The 15,393-nt window shown below is 41.3% G+C and overlaps 1 protein-coding gene across 2 annotated transcripts; it reads right to left on the minus strand.

Moving 5' to 3' along the window:
- Nucleotides 1-849: 849 nt before the first annotated feature.
- Nucleotides 850-11,916, minus strand: LOC122786709 (carcinoembryonic antigen-related cell adhesion molecule 1-like). 2 transcript variants are annotated; one of them, XM_044053185.1, is made up of 11 exons: nucleotides 11,804-11,916; nucleotides 11,044-11,376; nucleotides 9,565-9,728; nucleotides 9,366-9,492; nucleotides 8,221-8,499; nucleotides 6,409-6,687; nucleotides 6,077-6,331; nucleotides 5,822-5,939; nucleotides 4,471-4,546; nucleotides 3,752-3,784; nucleotides 850-1,739 (listed from the first exon to the last, which is right to left on the minus strand). In XM_044053185.1, the coding sequence occupies exons 1-11, from the start codon at nucleotides 11,847-11,849 to the stop codon at nucleotides 1,491-1,493; spliced, it is 1,959 nt and encodes a 652-aa protein (XP_043909120.1). In that variant the 5' UTR covers nucleotides 11,850-11,916; the 3' UTR covers nucleotides 850-1,490. The 2 variants fall into 2 exon arrangements, with proteins under 2 accessions (XP_043909120.1, XP_043909121.1); XM_044053186.1 differs by lacking the exon at nucleotides 4,471-4,546 and having other exon boundaries at nucleotides 11,804-11,913.
- Nucleotides 11,917-15,393: the final 3,477 nt, after the last annotated feature.

Here is a 15,393-nt window from a genome sequence, read left to right on the forward strand (position 1 = left end):
ATTGTCATGGGTTTCTAATAAATTGTCCTAAGCTGCTAGATATGAGAGCTGCTCCATCCAAAGTGGGATGGACGCCGTCTCTCCTCATGAGACCAGGTTTCCCCCATAAGTTTTGCCAGTTATCTAAAAACCCCTGTGTGAGTGTGTGTAACAGACACTTCCTCCTCTGTGATTGGCTGCTTGAAGATGCTCAGACCTTTGCCAGTAAAAACATATCTTTGTCTTTTTGTCATCACATCTTTTTCATGTGATTCACTTTTTATTTATTTCTTGTAAACAATAACAAAACTAAGCTACACAACAAAAAATCAGTAAAAATAATTCTGAGAAATAAAATCTCTTCTCACAGCGATTGTGTTACTGACCAGTGACTGAGAGCATGTTACTCAGCCCTCACTGTGAGCTGCCATCTTAAAACCAGTTTCCATGGCGACAAAAGAGAGTGTTGACACGTCAGAAAAAAAAACACAACGATCTTCAACAAAATAAATACTTTTCTGACTGGAGATCAGTGCACGATGACATGTGAGATCACAACACACTAACAAAGAAACATGACAACAGACATGAGAGACATGTGAGATCACAACACACTAACAAAGAAACACAACAACAGACATGAGAGACATGAGAGAAATGAGAGACATGTGAGATCACAACACAGTAACAAAGAAACACAACAACAGACATGAGAGAAATGTGAGATCACAAACACACACTAACAAAAAAACACAACAACAGACATGAGAGACATGAGACATGAGACATGAGAGACATGTGAGATCACAACACACTAACAAAGAAACATGACAACAGACATGAGAGACATGTGAGACATGTGAGATCACAACACACTAACAAAGAAACACACAACAGACATGAGAGAAATGAGAGACATGTGAAATCACAACACACTAACAAAGAAACACAACAACAGACATGAGAGACATGAGAGAAATGAGACATGAGATCACAACACACTATGAAGAAACACAACAACAGACATGAGAGACATGAGAGAAATGAGAGACATGTGAGATCACAACACACTAACAAAGAAACACAACAACAGACATGAGAGACATGAGAGAAATGTGAAACATGCGAGATCACAACACAGTAACAAAGAAACACAACAACAGACATGAGAGAAATGTGAGATCACAAACACACACTAACAAAAAAACACAACAACAGACATGAGAGACATGTGAGACATGAGATCACAAACACACACTAAACTATAAGCACAACAACAGACATGTGAGACATGAGAGAAATGTGAGACATGTCTCACCTGTCATTAAAAAATAACACTTTTATCATGACGGAAGGAAGGAAAATAAAAGAAATGCGTTGGTGTCAAAGTGAAGAGGAGACAAATGTAAGACAGAGACACAGTCAACGTTAACTTCACTGACTGTGAATGTGTCAGGTAAAGAATCCCAGCCACCCAATACACACACTGACATAATCCCAAAAACAATCATTTAGTGTGAGTGTGTGTGTGTGAGAGTGTGTGTGAGTGTGAGAGAGTGTGTGTGTGTGTGTGTGTGTGTGTCTCTGTGTGTGAAAACAGTCAAAAGTTCAAACATGTTTCCACCGTCCTTGTTAGAGAGACAGAGACATTTGGTGAAAGCCAGTCCATCAAGGTTGTCACTGCAAACCAGCTGATCCATGGACACACCCTTCTGTGTTGCACAGATGGATGATGGGAAATAAACATGAATGTATGTGTCCTGAAGAAAGACAAGAAAAAGATGTTGTCACAATACTGTCAAAATGTAACAAAACACATGATCAAAATCACGGCACATGAATTAGTAATCTATGAATGGATGAAGGCAGACTGCTCTGCATCATTCATTCATACAGCTATCTTTCAGCCAATCAGAAAATACAATTACTAGCTATACACTAGTGTGAACCTGGTTTAGTTAATCTTTAACATACGACTAAACAACGAAAATCTGAGCGATCCTGAAGTTTAAATCTGTTCTGAAGCTTAAATCTGCTGTGAAGTTTAAATCTGCTCTGAAGCTTAAATCTGCTGTGAAGTTTAAATCTGCTGTGAAGTTTAAATCTGCTGTGAAGTTCAAATCTGTTATGAAGTTCAAATCAGTTCTGAAATTTAAATCTGCTGTGAAGTTTAAATCCGCTGGGAAGTTTAAATCTGTTCTGAAGTTTAAATCTGTTCTAAAGCTTAAATCTGCTCTGAAGTTTAAATCTATTCTGAAGTTTAAATCTATTCTGAAGTTTAAATCTGCTGTGAAGTTTAAATATGTTCTGAAGATCAAATCTGTTCTGAAGATTAAATATGTTCTGAAGTTTAAATCTGCTGTGAAGTTTAAATCTGTTCTGAAATTTAAATCTTCTGAGAAAATCTGGAAGTTCAAATCTGTTGTGTAGTTCAAATGTGTTCTGAAATTTAAATCTGCTGTGAAGTTTAAATCTGTTCTAATGTTTAAATCTGCTGTGAAGTTTAAATCTGTTCTGAAATTTAAATCTGCTGTGAAGTTGAAAATCTGTTATGAATCTGCTGTGAAGTTTAAATCTGTTCTGAAATTTAAATCTGCTGTTAAGTTTAAATCTGCTGTGAAGTTTAAATCTGCTGTGAAGTTTAACTGTGTTCTGAAGTTTAGATCTGCTGTGAAGTTTAAATCTGTTCTGAAGTTTAAATCTGCTGTGAAGTTAAAATCTGTTCGAAGTTTAAATCTGCTGTGAAGTTTAAATATGTTATGAAGTTCAAATCTGCTGTGAAGTTTAAATCTGTTATGAAATTTAAATCTGCGGTGAAGTTTAAATCTGTTCTGAAATTTAAATCTGTTATGAAATTTAAATCTGTTCTGAAATTTAAATCTGCTGTGAAGTTTAAATCTGTTCTGAAGTTTAAATCTGTTCTTGAATTTAAATCTGCTGTGAAGTATAAATCTGTTCTGAAGTTTAAATCTGCTGTGAAGTTTAAATCTGTTCTGAAATTTAAATCTGCTGTAAAGTTAAAATCTGTTCTGAAGTTTAAATCTGCTGTGAAGTTTAAATCTGTTATGAAGTCCACATCTGTTCTGAAATTTAAATCTGTTATGAAGTCCACATCTGTTCTGAAATTTAAATCTGCTGTGAAGTTTAAATCTGTTCTTGAATTTAAATCTGCTGTGAAGTTTAAATCTGTTATGAAGTTCAAATCTGTTCTGAAATTTAAATCTGCTGTGAAGTTTAAATCTGTTCTTCAATTTAAATCTGCTGTGACGTTAAAATCTGTTCTGAAATGTATCCCTGCTGTGAAGTTTAAATCTATTCTTAAATTTAAATATGTTCTGAAGTTTAAATCTGTTCTTAAATTTAAATATGTTCTGAAATTTAAATCTGTACTTAAGTTTAAATCTGTTCTGAAGTGTAAATCTGTTCTGAAGTGTAAATCTGTTCTGAAGTGTAAATCTGCTGTGAAGTTTAAATCTGTTCCGAAGTTTAAATCTGCTGTGAAGTTTAAATCTGTACTTAAGTTTAAATCCGTTCTTAAATTTAAATCTGTTCTGAAGTTTACATCTGCTGTGAAGTTTAGATCTGCTGTGAAGTTTAGATCTGTACTTAAGTTTAAATCTGTTCTTAAATTTAAATCTATTCTGAAGTTTAAATCTGTTCTGAAGTTTAAATCTGCTGTGAAGTTTAAATATGTACTTAAATTTAAATCTGCTGTGAAGTTTAAATCTGTTCTGAAGTTTAAATCTGCTGTGCAGCGACAGAGGAGACTCACCAGCAAAGATGTCTCTAATACGGAGACTCCACCCTGAAAAACAGAGAAACAGTTAAAAATGGTATAATCTGTATCACATTTAATAAACTAAAATGAAGATGAGATCATCCTGCAGGTAAATGATCCAAGAGACATGTCAAACATAATCTGGAGTTAACAGCTATGGATTAGATCAGAGGGGCCCAAGACGATTGTGATGGACCAGCAGACTGTGAAGATCTGTAGATCATTAGATCTGTGGATTATTAGATCTGTAAATTATTAGATATGTGAATTATTAGATCTGAGGATTATTAGATCTGTAAATTATTAGATATGTGGATTATTAGATCTGTAGATTATTAGATCTGTGGATTATTAGATCTGTGGATTATTAGATCTATGGATTTTTAGTTAATTTGTATCAGTGGATTATTAGATATGTAGATTATAACATCTGTGGATTATTAGATGTGTAGATTTATATTTCTGTAGATTTATAGATCTGTAGATCACAAGATCTGTAGATAATTAGACCTGTAGATAAATAGACCTGTAGATCATTAGACCTGTAGATTATAACATCTGTGGATTATTAGATCTGTGGATCATTAGATCTGAGGATTATTAGATCTGTGGATCATTAGTTCTGAGGATTATTAGATCTGTGGATTATTAGGTCTGTGAATTATTAGATCAGTGTATTATTAGATCTGTAGATTGTGTGACATTGAAGTGACCTGTAGAGTCCAGTTACTTCCTGTGTTTTTCAGGGGTGATACTGTGTTAAGCCCCACCTCCTCCTCCTGTTTTATTCTGAAGAGCATGTCATTGTGTCACAGGGTGATCGAGCATTACAGTAACAAAGAGAGAGAGAGAGAGGTGCAGAGGGCGAGTGCAGACATGACAGTGACATTCCACAGGCCTCACCCTGTGTGTGTGTGTGTTTCTAAAACACTTGTGTTACATGAAGCAGTCAAACTCGTGAGGCGTTCACTGACAAACCGTCATAATAAGGGTCTATGAAATGAGACATGAAAACATCTCTCACACACACACACACACTGTGATGTAAATGTTTTTATGAAATAATGTTTTATACTGAAAACAAAACAGTAAAAAAACAAGCTCCTCCTACTTGAGTGTGAGGAATGTAGTCAGACTGAAACCTGGTAACAAGGTTCTGTGTGTGTGCATTTGTGTGCGTGCGCGCGTGTGTGTGTAAGTGAGCGAGAGAGAGAGACAAGGTACAAAACTGGTTTTATCTTCAGACAACACTGGGGAGTGAACACATTTTTTATTTTTAAAGTTTGTAAATTTAAACCAGGCTCCACCCACACAACAGCTCACAGCAGTGCTGACGAGGGCAAACAGGAAGTTGTAACTGATAAGAACCAATGAAGAAGAAAATATAGATAAAAATCTGATCTTCAGTGTGTGCACACCTAAACACAACACTGCAGCTTTCAAAATAAAAGTCTAAGTTTCTGTTCGTCCACACCTGAACACAACACTGCATCTTTCACAATAAAAGTCTAAGTTTCTGTTTGTCCACACCTAAACACAACACTGCGTCTTTCACAATAAAAGTCCAAGCTTATGTTCGTCCACACCTAAACACAACACTGCATCTTTCACGTAAAGTCTAAGTTTCTGTTCGTCCACACCTAAAAGCAACACTGCATCTTTCACATAAAGTCTAAGTTTCTGTTACGTCCACACCCAAACACAACACTGCATCTTTCAGAATAAAAGTCTACGTTTCTGTTCGTCCACATAAGTTTCTGCTCGTCCACACCAAAGCGCAACACTGCATCTTTCACAATAAAATTCTAAGGTTCTGTTCGTTCACACCTAAACACAACACTGCATCTTTCAAAATAAAAGTCTAAGTTTCTGTTCGTCCACACCTGAACACAACACTGCATCTTTCACAATAAAAGTCTAAGTTTCTGTTCGTCCACACAAAAAACACAACACTGCATCTTTCACAATAAAAGTCGAAATTTCTGTTCGTCCACACCTAAACACAACACTGTAGCTTTCAAAATAAAAGCTTCATGCTTGGATTGGTTGGTTCAGAATACTTACGGTACTTTCTGTCGACAGTACATGGTCAAACCAATGGCAGCACCAAGAGCTACAAGGACAGCGATGACGATTCCAGCGATGGCTCCGTCTGACAGTCCTTCATCCAATGCTCCCTCCTCTACAACAGAGGACAGTCAGGACACGTGGACAACAGTCAGGACACATAGACAACAGTCAGGACACATGGACAACAGTCAGGACACGTGGACGACAGTACTGTTGAGATGTTTATGAACCTTTTAAGGCGGGGCTCACCTTTAACGGACAGTTTGTGGTTGGACATGGTGGTCTTTCCCGTGATGGCGTTGTACGCCTCACACGTGTACGTTCCGCTGTTCTTGTATAACGCCTTCTCGATGGTGTACTGTGCTGTTTTGACATCAGTCACTGTGCCGTTAAACTTCCATGTGAAGTTGGCGGGCGGGGCAGACAGCGCTGAGCAAGTGAGTGTCACTTTGTCGTTGACCTCGACGGCGTCTTCGCCCGCCACCGTTGCTGGATCAGGACCAACTAGACACAGAAGATGAAGGTGATTGATTCAGCAGAAGAAAACAACAATGTTAACATAAACAAAACAAAGCACTCACAGTTGACCTCCATCTTGAAGGAAGCTTCGTCACTGTTGACCGGGTTGGTCAGCTGACACTTGTACTCGCCGCTGTCTTCTTTCTGCAGCGGGTTGATCATCAGCGAGCTCTTGTCGTCAGAAAACACCAGGCGGCCACTGAGTGACAGAGCTTTACCATCCTTCAGCCACGTCCTGGTCTTCACGGCACCAGCCGTTGCCTGGCAACTGAGATTGGCTGAACTGTTGCCGGCGATGAGGATGGAAGTCGGACCTGTGATTTTAGTCCCGGAGATAGCATCTGACCACAAAGAGAGAGGTCAGCTAAAAAACATACTTTCATTACTATTATTTTACACTTTCAACTGTCTGATTCTTGATCTGTGCAATGAGCCCCCTGCTGCTGAGACATTCCTGATAAAATCTAGGTGGAGATCCACACACACTCTGTGACAACCCTGTGCCACACCTGTGATATACCTGTGAGACACCTGTGAGACACCTGTGACACACCTGTGAGACACCTGTGACACACCTGTAACACACCTGTGAGACACCTGTAACACACCTGTGAGACACCCGGCAGCACCTGTGACACACCTGTAGAGACACCTGTGACACCTGTGGGTGGAGACACCACCTGTGAGACACCTGTAACACACCTGTGAGACACCTCGATGCACCTGTGAGACACCATGAGACTGGCACCTGTTACCACCTGTGCTGTGAGACACTGTGACACACCTGTGAGACACTTACCTGTGCACCCAGACACACCTGTGGGAACACACCTTGAGACACCTGTGAGACACCTGTAACACACCTGTGGGAGACACTGATGCACCTGTGAGACACCTGTGAGACACCTGTGACACACCTGTGAGACACCTGTGACACACCTGTGACACACCTGTGACACACCTGTGACACACCTGTTCCTTAATAAATGTGTGACATTTGTAAATGTCTTCTATATGTATAGTTTAAAACCTCTTCAGGGCAGAATGTGAAACCATCGTTCAGCAGGTTTCCCCCTCTCTCTCTCTCCCACACACACACACACACACACACAATGGGTTTGGGGGGCATGGCTCCATGAATGTCAGTGTCTTTGTAAAAACATATTATATGTGTTAGCCTCTATGTGTTAGAACATTTACATCACCTATAACCTGTGATATATGATATCACCTGTGACATATGTTACCATCTATAACCTGTCATACATGATAGCATCTATAACCTGTGATATATGATAGCATCTATAACCTGTGATATGATATCACCTATAACCTGTGATATATGATATCACCTATAACTTGTGATATATGATATCACCTATAACCTGCGATATATGATATCATCTATAACCTGTGATATATGTTACCATCTATATGTATATGATATATCTATGATATGATACTTATAACCTGTGATATATGATATCACCTATAACCTGTGATATATGATATCTACCTATAACCTGTGATATGTGACCTGTGATATATGATATCATCTATAACCTATGATATATGATAGCATCTATAACCTGTGATATATGATACCATCTATAACCTGTGTATATGATAGCATCTACCATATATGATGGCATCTACCTGTGATATATATATCATCTACCAACGATATATGATAGCATCTATAACCTGTCGTATATGATACCATCTATAACCTGTGATATATGATACCATCTATAACCTGTTGTTGTGATACCATCTATAACCTGTCATATATGATACCATCTATAACCTGTCATATATGATACCATCTATAACCTTCTGACTGTTCATAACACAGCATCTCCATAACAACTCACCCATCACAGCAAAGGAAACTCCAGCAGAAGCAGTGATGCGCTGGGTTTTGGCGTTTGTGGCTCTGCAGGTGTATTCGTCCATCGTCTTCCCTAAACCATGAGCTTGGATGTCCTTCAGCGAGAGGACCGGACCAGCCACCTCCATCACTTTCTGGTTGTGGAACCATGTGAAGGTGGCAGGTGGGCTGGAAGGAGCGTAGCATGAAAGGTTGAAGTTGGAGCCGGCTCTGATGAACTGAGGCACCTTCACAGGACTGAGGGTGACTTTGTCTGGACCGTCTGCGGAGCAGCACATTCAAAAAATACTAATTATTATAATTATATATACACAGTATATACTGTGTATATATGTATATACATTTTCCAGTATATGTATACAGTATATGTAAGAGTTTATAGAGAGAGTTTACAAAGAAACAGTTTGAGTTAAATGTGTGACTAATCAATAAGTGAAGCAGTGGTCCATGTGGTTTCAGCTAAGTCACGATGAAGGTGTGTAAGTGTGTGAGCTGCTGTGTATGAACACACGCACGCACGCACACACCACTAAGTAAACACACCTGTGTTCATTCATGACTTGAGTGTGAACCTGGGCTTATATCATTTAGTGGATTAGCTGATCAGAACAAACCTAAATCAATAAATGTATCAATTATTAGAAACAAGAGTTAAAGGGTTTATATGAAATCTGCTGTGATTACACTCGCCTCGCCTCGCCACGGTTTAAGTAGCATTGCCACTAGCATAGTAACTTGGTACCAGGTACTATTTTTAGTACCTGCACCAGCGAGGTTCCAAAAGTGTGCTGAGTAGGTAACTACGTGATGATTGGTTAGACTGTCGGCCACTGACTGGTCAGAGTACCGTCACAGGAAGCGATCAAGTCGAATCAGTGGTGAACTAGTTAGGTTCCAGGTTTAGGTTAGAGCCTGGTCTAGTTAGGCTCCAGGTTTAGGTTAGAGCCTGGTCTAGTTAGATTCCAGGTTTAGGTTAGGGTCACATGTCTGTTCACAGGGGGAAAGCTGTTACCATGGTAACACGTGTGAGTCTCAGTACCTGTCCATGCTAACTATGCTAACCAACAACAGACATGGCACTTCCTATGTGGGAGGAGTCAGCAGCAGCAATGTGGGTGCAGTACATACAGTGGACTGTGAGTTTGAAGGGGGCGCTCTTCTCTTTCTCCAGCTTATTGGCAGCTGTGCAGGAAATAGGAGCAGTGAGATCAGACCTGAGAACGGCATCGATGGTCAGCGTGCTGGACGTGTCCTCCTGAGGACAGGACACACAGTGAGCTCATGGACATCAAAGCCCAGAATGAAAAAGGTCAATTTAAAAATGTACATTTTTGATAGTGATGCGTTTGCCATCTGCAACGAGCGTTGCGTCGCTGTGGAACCAGGAGAAGGTGAGGAAGGAGCCGCGGGCGGAGCAGGTGAGGACCACGGTGCTGTTGTGTTCTATGGCCTCGGGAATGTTGGACTTGATGACGACGTTGGACACCGGCTCTGGAGAGACACTTATGTTGAAATTCATGTTCCATGGATGATGAATCATCATCATGAATTTGAACTCCTCCTTTATGTGACACACAGAGAACTAAAACAACAGAAAGCAGGCTGTCGTCATGACAACCACAATGAGCTAATCTTGACTAAACCTAAACTCCACAGCTTCATATTTTAAATCAGTCAAAGTGATCTGACCACACACACACACAGTGGACGTGTGATGATGAAATGAAGCAGTGAACATAAACCTGCTCACACACTAACTGTAGAACCAGTCGGACCCGTTTTTCTCTGCAGTGTTTACTGAACACGGAGCAGCAGGCAGAGTCACCTGACCTGTGACATCATACAAACCACCACAGGATACAGTGATGTCATTCACAACTTAACCTTTGTTAACCCTCATTATTTCATCTTGTCACACATATACATGATATTTACTTTTCCTTAGATCACCATGGTGACCTTTGACCTGTTTAATCTCTGGCAGGAAATGGGTGTGGCCAATGGAGGGGAATCTAAAGGAATGTTGGGGAAAAAGCAACATTCATGCAGATGTTGACAGGACACACACAGACACACACACGCAGATATTTAGTTGTATCTGTTATTTACAGATATTTAGTTGTATCTGTTATTGGTTATTTACAGATGTTAAGTTCAGTCAATCATCATCTACTGCTTTATCCTCCACCAGAGGGTCGCGGGGGGTGCTGCATCGGCCAATAGGCGGGGTACACCCTGGACAGTTGGCCAGTCCATCGCAGGGCCACACACACAGATAGAGACAAACAACCATTCACTCTCACACTCACTCCTACGGTCAATTTAGAGTGTCCAATTCACCTAATCCCCACATGTTTTTGGACTGTGGGAGGAAGCCGGAGAACCTGGAGAGAACCCACGCACACACGGGGAGAACATGCAAACTCCATGCAGAAAGGCCCTTGTTCCGACCGGGGCTCGAACCCAGGTCTTCTCGCTGCAAGGCGAGTGTGCTAACCACAACGGTGTGGCCCCAGATGTTAAGTTGTATCTGTTATCGCAGGTAAACAGGTAACAGGTTAACCTGTTAACAGGTAACAGGTAACAGGGTACAGGTTAACAGGTATGTTTCATGCAAGGACCTGCTATTTGTGCGCGTGGCAGTTTGTGTCTCAGAACAACGCGAACCCGCCTTTTCCTGAGTCTTTTGGCGCCACTAAGCAGCTCGATGCTGACGATTAAACCAAACCTCATTTTGAAAACGTGTGCTGCAAACATCACAATGTTAAAGTAAAAGATGTTTTCACTTTGAGAGGCTCACACTCACCCAGGACCCGCAGCTCGATCTCTGCGGTCTTCGTCGCTCCGTCCATGGACACGATGGTGATGCTGTAGTCGCCGCTGTCCTCGGGTTTCAGCTTCCGCAGGCTCAGGTAACCGTTGGTTTCGTTCACAGACACCCGTCCTTCATACGGTTTGTTCACTTTCAGCCCCGTCGAACCCACGGTGGCGACGTGGATCTGCTCGTGGCCGTCGTTGTAGTTCCAGATAATGAAGACGTAGTCCGGCTTGTTCACCAGCGTCGTCAGAATCACAACGTCCGACCCCAGAACCGCGTCCACCGGACCTTCGGGCAGGATTTCCTGCCCCACGCAGCGTCCTGAGAGCGGACAGGTGTGTCAGGTTAGGATGGGTCATACATTCGAAAAGTAACATATACACTAGCACTCAAAGGTTTGGACACACCTTTCCATTTACTAGAATGAGGAAGTGGGTCCAAATTTGTGACTTGTAGTGTGTGCGTATATATATACATTAATCCATCTATCTATCTATCTATCTATATATATATATATATATCTATATATATATATATATATATATATATATACATATATATATATATACACACATACTCAAAAGTCAAAAGTCTGTTTCAGAGAAAATATGTGAGTTTACAGTCGAGTTTAACCTGATTCTAGAGCTCAAATACACACATTCAAACATTAGAATAGCTTCATTAAAACATAGTTATATAAATCTAAACATTATAACCATGTTTAGCAACAATATAAATGATTTATTACCGATCACAGTGATCAGCAGCAGCAGCAGCAGCGTCAGAGGATCCATGAGGAAGGTTCAAGAGTTTCAGTGAGAGCGAACACTAACGTTACCTGCACCTTTAACAGACACACCCAGACACACATACAATCACACCCAGACTCGCACCCTGAAACACACACACTCACACCCAGACACACACACCCAGAGAGACACACACACGCACGTCATCAGCATGAGGTGTCTCTATTGATTTGACTGAAAACTTGATTAAAGTCAGTTTATTTCTAATGTTTGAAAAAGTAAATACAGTTTTTTTTTCCATTATGTCAAAAATATCGATAAAAACATGAGAACTACACAAACACTTAAACACTGCAGGTCAGTGAGACACTCCTGCCACCCAGTGGACACATGTAGCCAGGCTCCTCCTCTCCTGTAGAACCAGCTCAGTGTCAGTTCAGGAGGCAGAGCTTCTCTCTGACTAACCTAATGAACATGAAGATGTCACTGTATGATGTCAGCGTGCTGTAGGTTGGCTCCTCCTCTCTGCTGCCTGGACTCAGCAGCTGGTAGGTGGTAGATTAGCCCCGCCCTCGTAGTTGACAAATGAAAACAACTGAACTAACTGAAAACAATGACGCCCTTGTGGTCAAAAGAGGGGCAGTTAGGAACGTTACCTGGACACGTGGACCTTACCTGAACACAGGGACCTTGGGCGGCCCGTGGCCAAGTGGAAAGGGAACTTGACTTGTAACCAGAAGGTCACTGGTTCAAATCCCCACCCGGTCACGAAAGGGGTACTCCTGAGCAACCCCCAATGCTCCCCGGGCGCTGCTCAGTGTGGAAGCCCACTGCTCCTAATTCTAGGATGGGTCAAAATGCAGAGGAATACTTTCCATAAGGGTATTAGTAATAACTAACTTACCTGGACGCAAAAGTTTTCTGTTGGTTTCTAGAGAAACCACTTTGGTCAGATAATCCAGATGTGTAAACTCTAAAACTCTAAAGCAAACTCGGAGCTGGGGGCAGTTTTAACACTACAGGAGCTCCGAAGCAATGATGTCTTTGCAGAGTGGCAAAGCACCAGGTATTGACGTCTTCTTGTTGACTTCTACAAGTCTTTCTGGCCCATCATAGGTGGTGACCTGCTTGAGGTGGTGTCAGACAGTCTTCAAAGAGGACAGCTCCCTCTCAGTTGCAGGAGGGCTGTCATCACCCTGATACCTAAAAAGGGAATACTGCAGCTGATTAAGAACTGGAGGCCTGTGTCGCTGCTGTGGCAGCTCTGGCCCTCAGATTAAGAGAGGTGATGGTATCCATCATCCAACCTGACCAGACGTCACTTTAATTCATGATGTTTTGGTGGTTTCCAGTGAATTGGGTTGTGATACTGGTCTGATTTCAATAGACACTTCATTTATTTGGTTTTATATCTTCTGCCAAGGTCAACTGGGGAAAAAGCAAGGCTGTGATGGTGGGAGAGAGGCTGGGGGACCAGCTCACCCTGCCTGCAGAGCTCACCTGGAAAAGAGGTGGGCTGAGGTATTTGGGAGTCTTCCTGGGGGACGAGACCAGCACAAAGAAAAACTGGGACAACATGGTGGAAGCGGTGAAAGGACGGCTCAACAATTGGAGGTGGCTCCTCCTAAAGATGTCATACAGAGGCAGGGTCCTGATCACCAACAACCTGGTCTCGTCCTCCCTGTGGCACAGGTTGGCTTGTATGAATCCTCCGGGCCTCTCTCCTCTCCCAGATACAAAGGCTTTTAGTTGATTTCATTTGGGACAGGATGCACTGGGTCCCACAGAATGTCCTCTTCCTTCTTAAGGAGGAGGGGGGGCAGGGCCTGGTTCATTTGGCAAGCTGGGGTGCTGCCTTTCGCCTGAAATTCATCCAGAGGTTGATGAATGGACCAGAGGACACTGTGTGGAGGGCTCTAGCCTGCTGCATCCTAAAGCGTTTTAACAGCCTGGATATGGATTTTAATTTGTTTTTAATGGACAGCACTCAACTCAACAGGTCATCTCTTCCTAGTTTTTATGAAAGTGTTTTTACTGTGTGGAACCTGCTCAAAAAACAGAGACAAAACAGGCAGATTCTCTGCACTGGCTACTGCAGGAGCCGGTTCTCCATGGGACGGTCCTGGACTGTCCAGACTGGGCGGGCCCCTCTTTCTTTTTCCTGCTCCAGGCTGCAGGGGCCACTACTCTGGCTGGGCCCCGGCTGGAGGACTCTAATTCATACTATTACAGTGGAGGATCCTCCACAGGACTGTTGCTGTGAACGCTTTTATTTCTTTGGTGAATGCTGAGGTGGGGGACAGATGAGAGGGAGACGGTGTTTCACTGTCTGCACTGTTTCTGTTTCTGCAGAGAGTTTTTACAGCTTTTACTGAGGTTTTTACGAAAGAGGTTTTTATCTGTGGTTTTAAATACACTCGCCAACAGAAGGAGAAGAGCCAGCTCCTGAACTATGTGCTGGGTCAGGCCAAGATGGCAGTGTATGTGAGCAGAAAGAGGAGGACAGTTTTTTTAATTGTCAGGAGACTTCACCTCTTTTAAAAACCTGTGTGTCAAAAGAATTGAGATCCATAGGAAGGAGATCGGAGTCAGCTCAGTGTCCAAACAAGGGTTTAATCTTGTACAAGAGGAGCATTCACAAAGCAACACACACAGGCCAGTTACAAAGTGAAGACTTGGTATTCCATCTCTCCATCAGCAGCCCTTTTGGCTTCACAGCCTGCAAAACAGCTTTTCCCCACAAACAAGCAAATAAAACAACACAAAGCCATGGTGCACACATTGAAACATCACAGAACACAAAACAACACAAGACAACACTTAGTCTAAATTTTAAAAATTACTCAGTCTTAATTTTAAAGTTATATGTCGACAAATCTTAATTTTAACATTTTTTTAAAACGTTTTCTCTTCTTTTCATCCTCTGCTCTCTTCTTCTTTACGTTGTCTCACTTCCTTTTCTTTCTGCTTCTGCATTCCTCTTTCTTGCTTCTGCCTCATCTAACCATGCCTTTTCCTGTGTGTACCCTTCTTTCTTCTGCCTCTTCTTACTTCCCTTTGACTTTACCTCTATCTTTTCTACCAGTTTTTTACATTTTTCTACCTGCAATTTTCCTCTAAATCCATATTTATTTTCCCATCTTTTTATAGACTTTACATTATTCAATTCAATTCAATTCAATTCAATTCAATTTTATTTGTATAGCGCCAAATCATAACATACATTATCTCAAGGCACTGTACATAGACAACATCAAGGAGAGCAGACAACCCCAACAGTTCACACAATGAGCAAACACTAGTCATCAGTGGAGAGAAAAAACTCCCTCTGACAGAACCAGGCTCAGAGATGTGCGGTCATCTGCCTTGACCGACATCCTCGACATTATCTAGTGCCTTTTGGCCCATTCGTTTTGCATCACCTTCATATTGAACCTCGTCAGGTTCACAACAACATTTATAACAACTATTACCATTTCCCATTTTGATATAAAAATGACCTTAAATTTTATTCGTACTTTTATTTTAAGGTTCCTTTTTTTATATTATTATTATTATTATTATTATTATTATTATTATTTTATTTTAT

Source organism: Solea senegalensis, linkage group LG20 (genome assembly GCF_019176455.1).
Source record: "Solea senegalensis isolate Sse05_10M linkage group LG20, IFAPA_SoseM_1, whole genome shotgun sequence".
NCBI lineage: Eukaryota > Metazoa > Chordata > Actinopteri > Pleuronectiformes > Soleidae > Solea > Solea senegalensis.

What these genes read in the sequence shown, in the direction of transcription:
- LOC122786709 (XM_044053185.1), bottom strand. Translation starts at nt 11,849, where the DNA reads ATGGATCCTCTGACGCTGCTGCTGCTGCTGCTGATCACTGTGATCG. An exon ending in GATCGAGCTGCGGGTCCTGG is followed by an intron (nt 9,729 to 11,043) that starts GTGAGTGTGAGC and finishes GTGTCTCTCCAG; the next exon opens with AGCCGGTGTCCAACGTCGTC. An exon ending in AACGCATCACTATCAAAAAT is followed by an intron (nt 9,493 to 9,564) that starts GTACATTTTTAA and finishes TCCTGTCCTCAG; the next exon opens with GAGGACACGTCCAGCACGCT.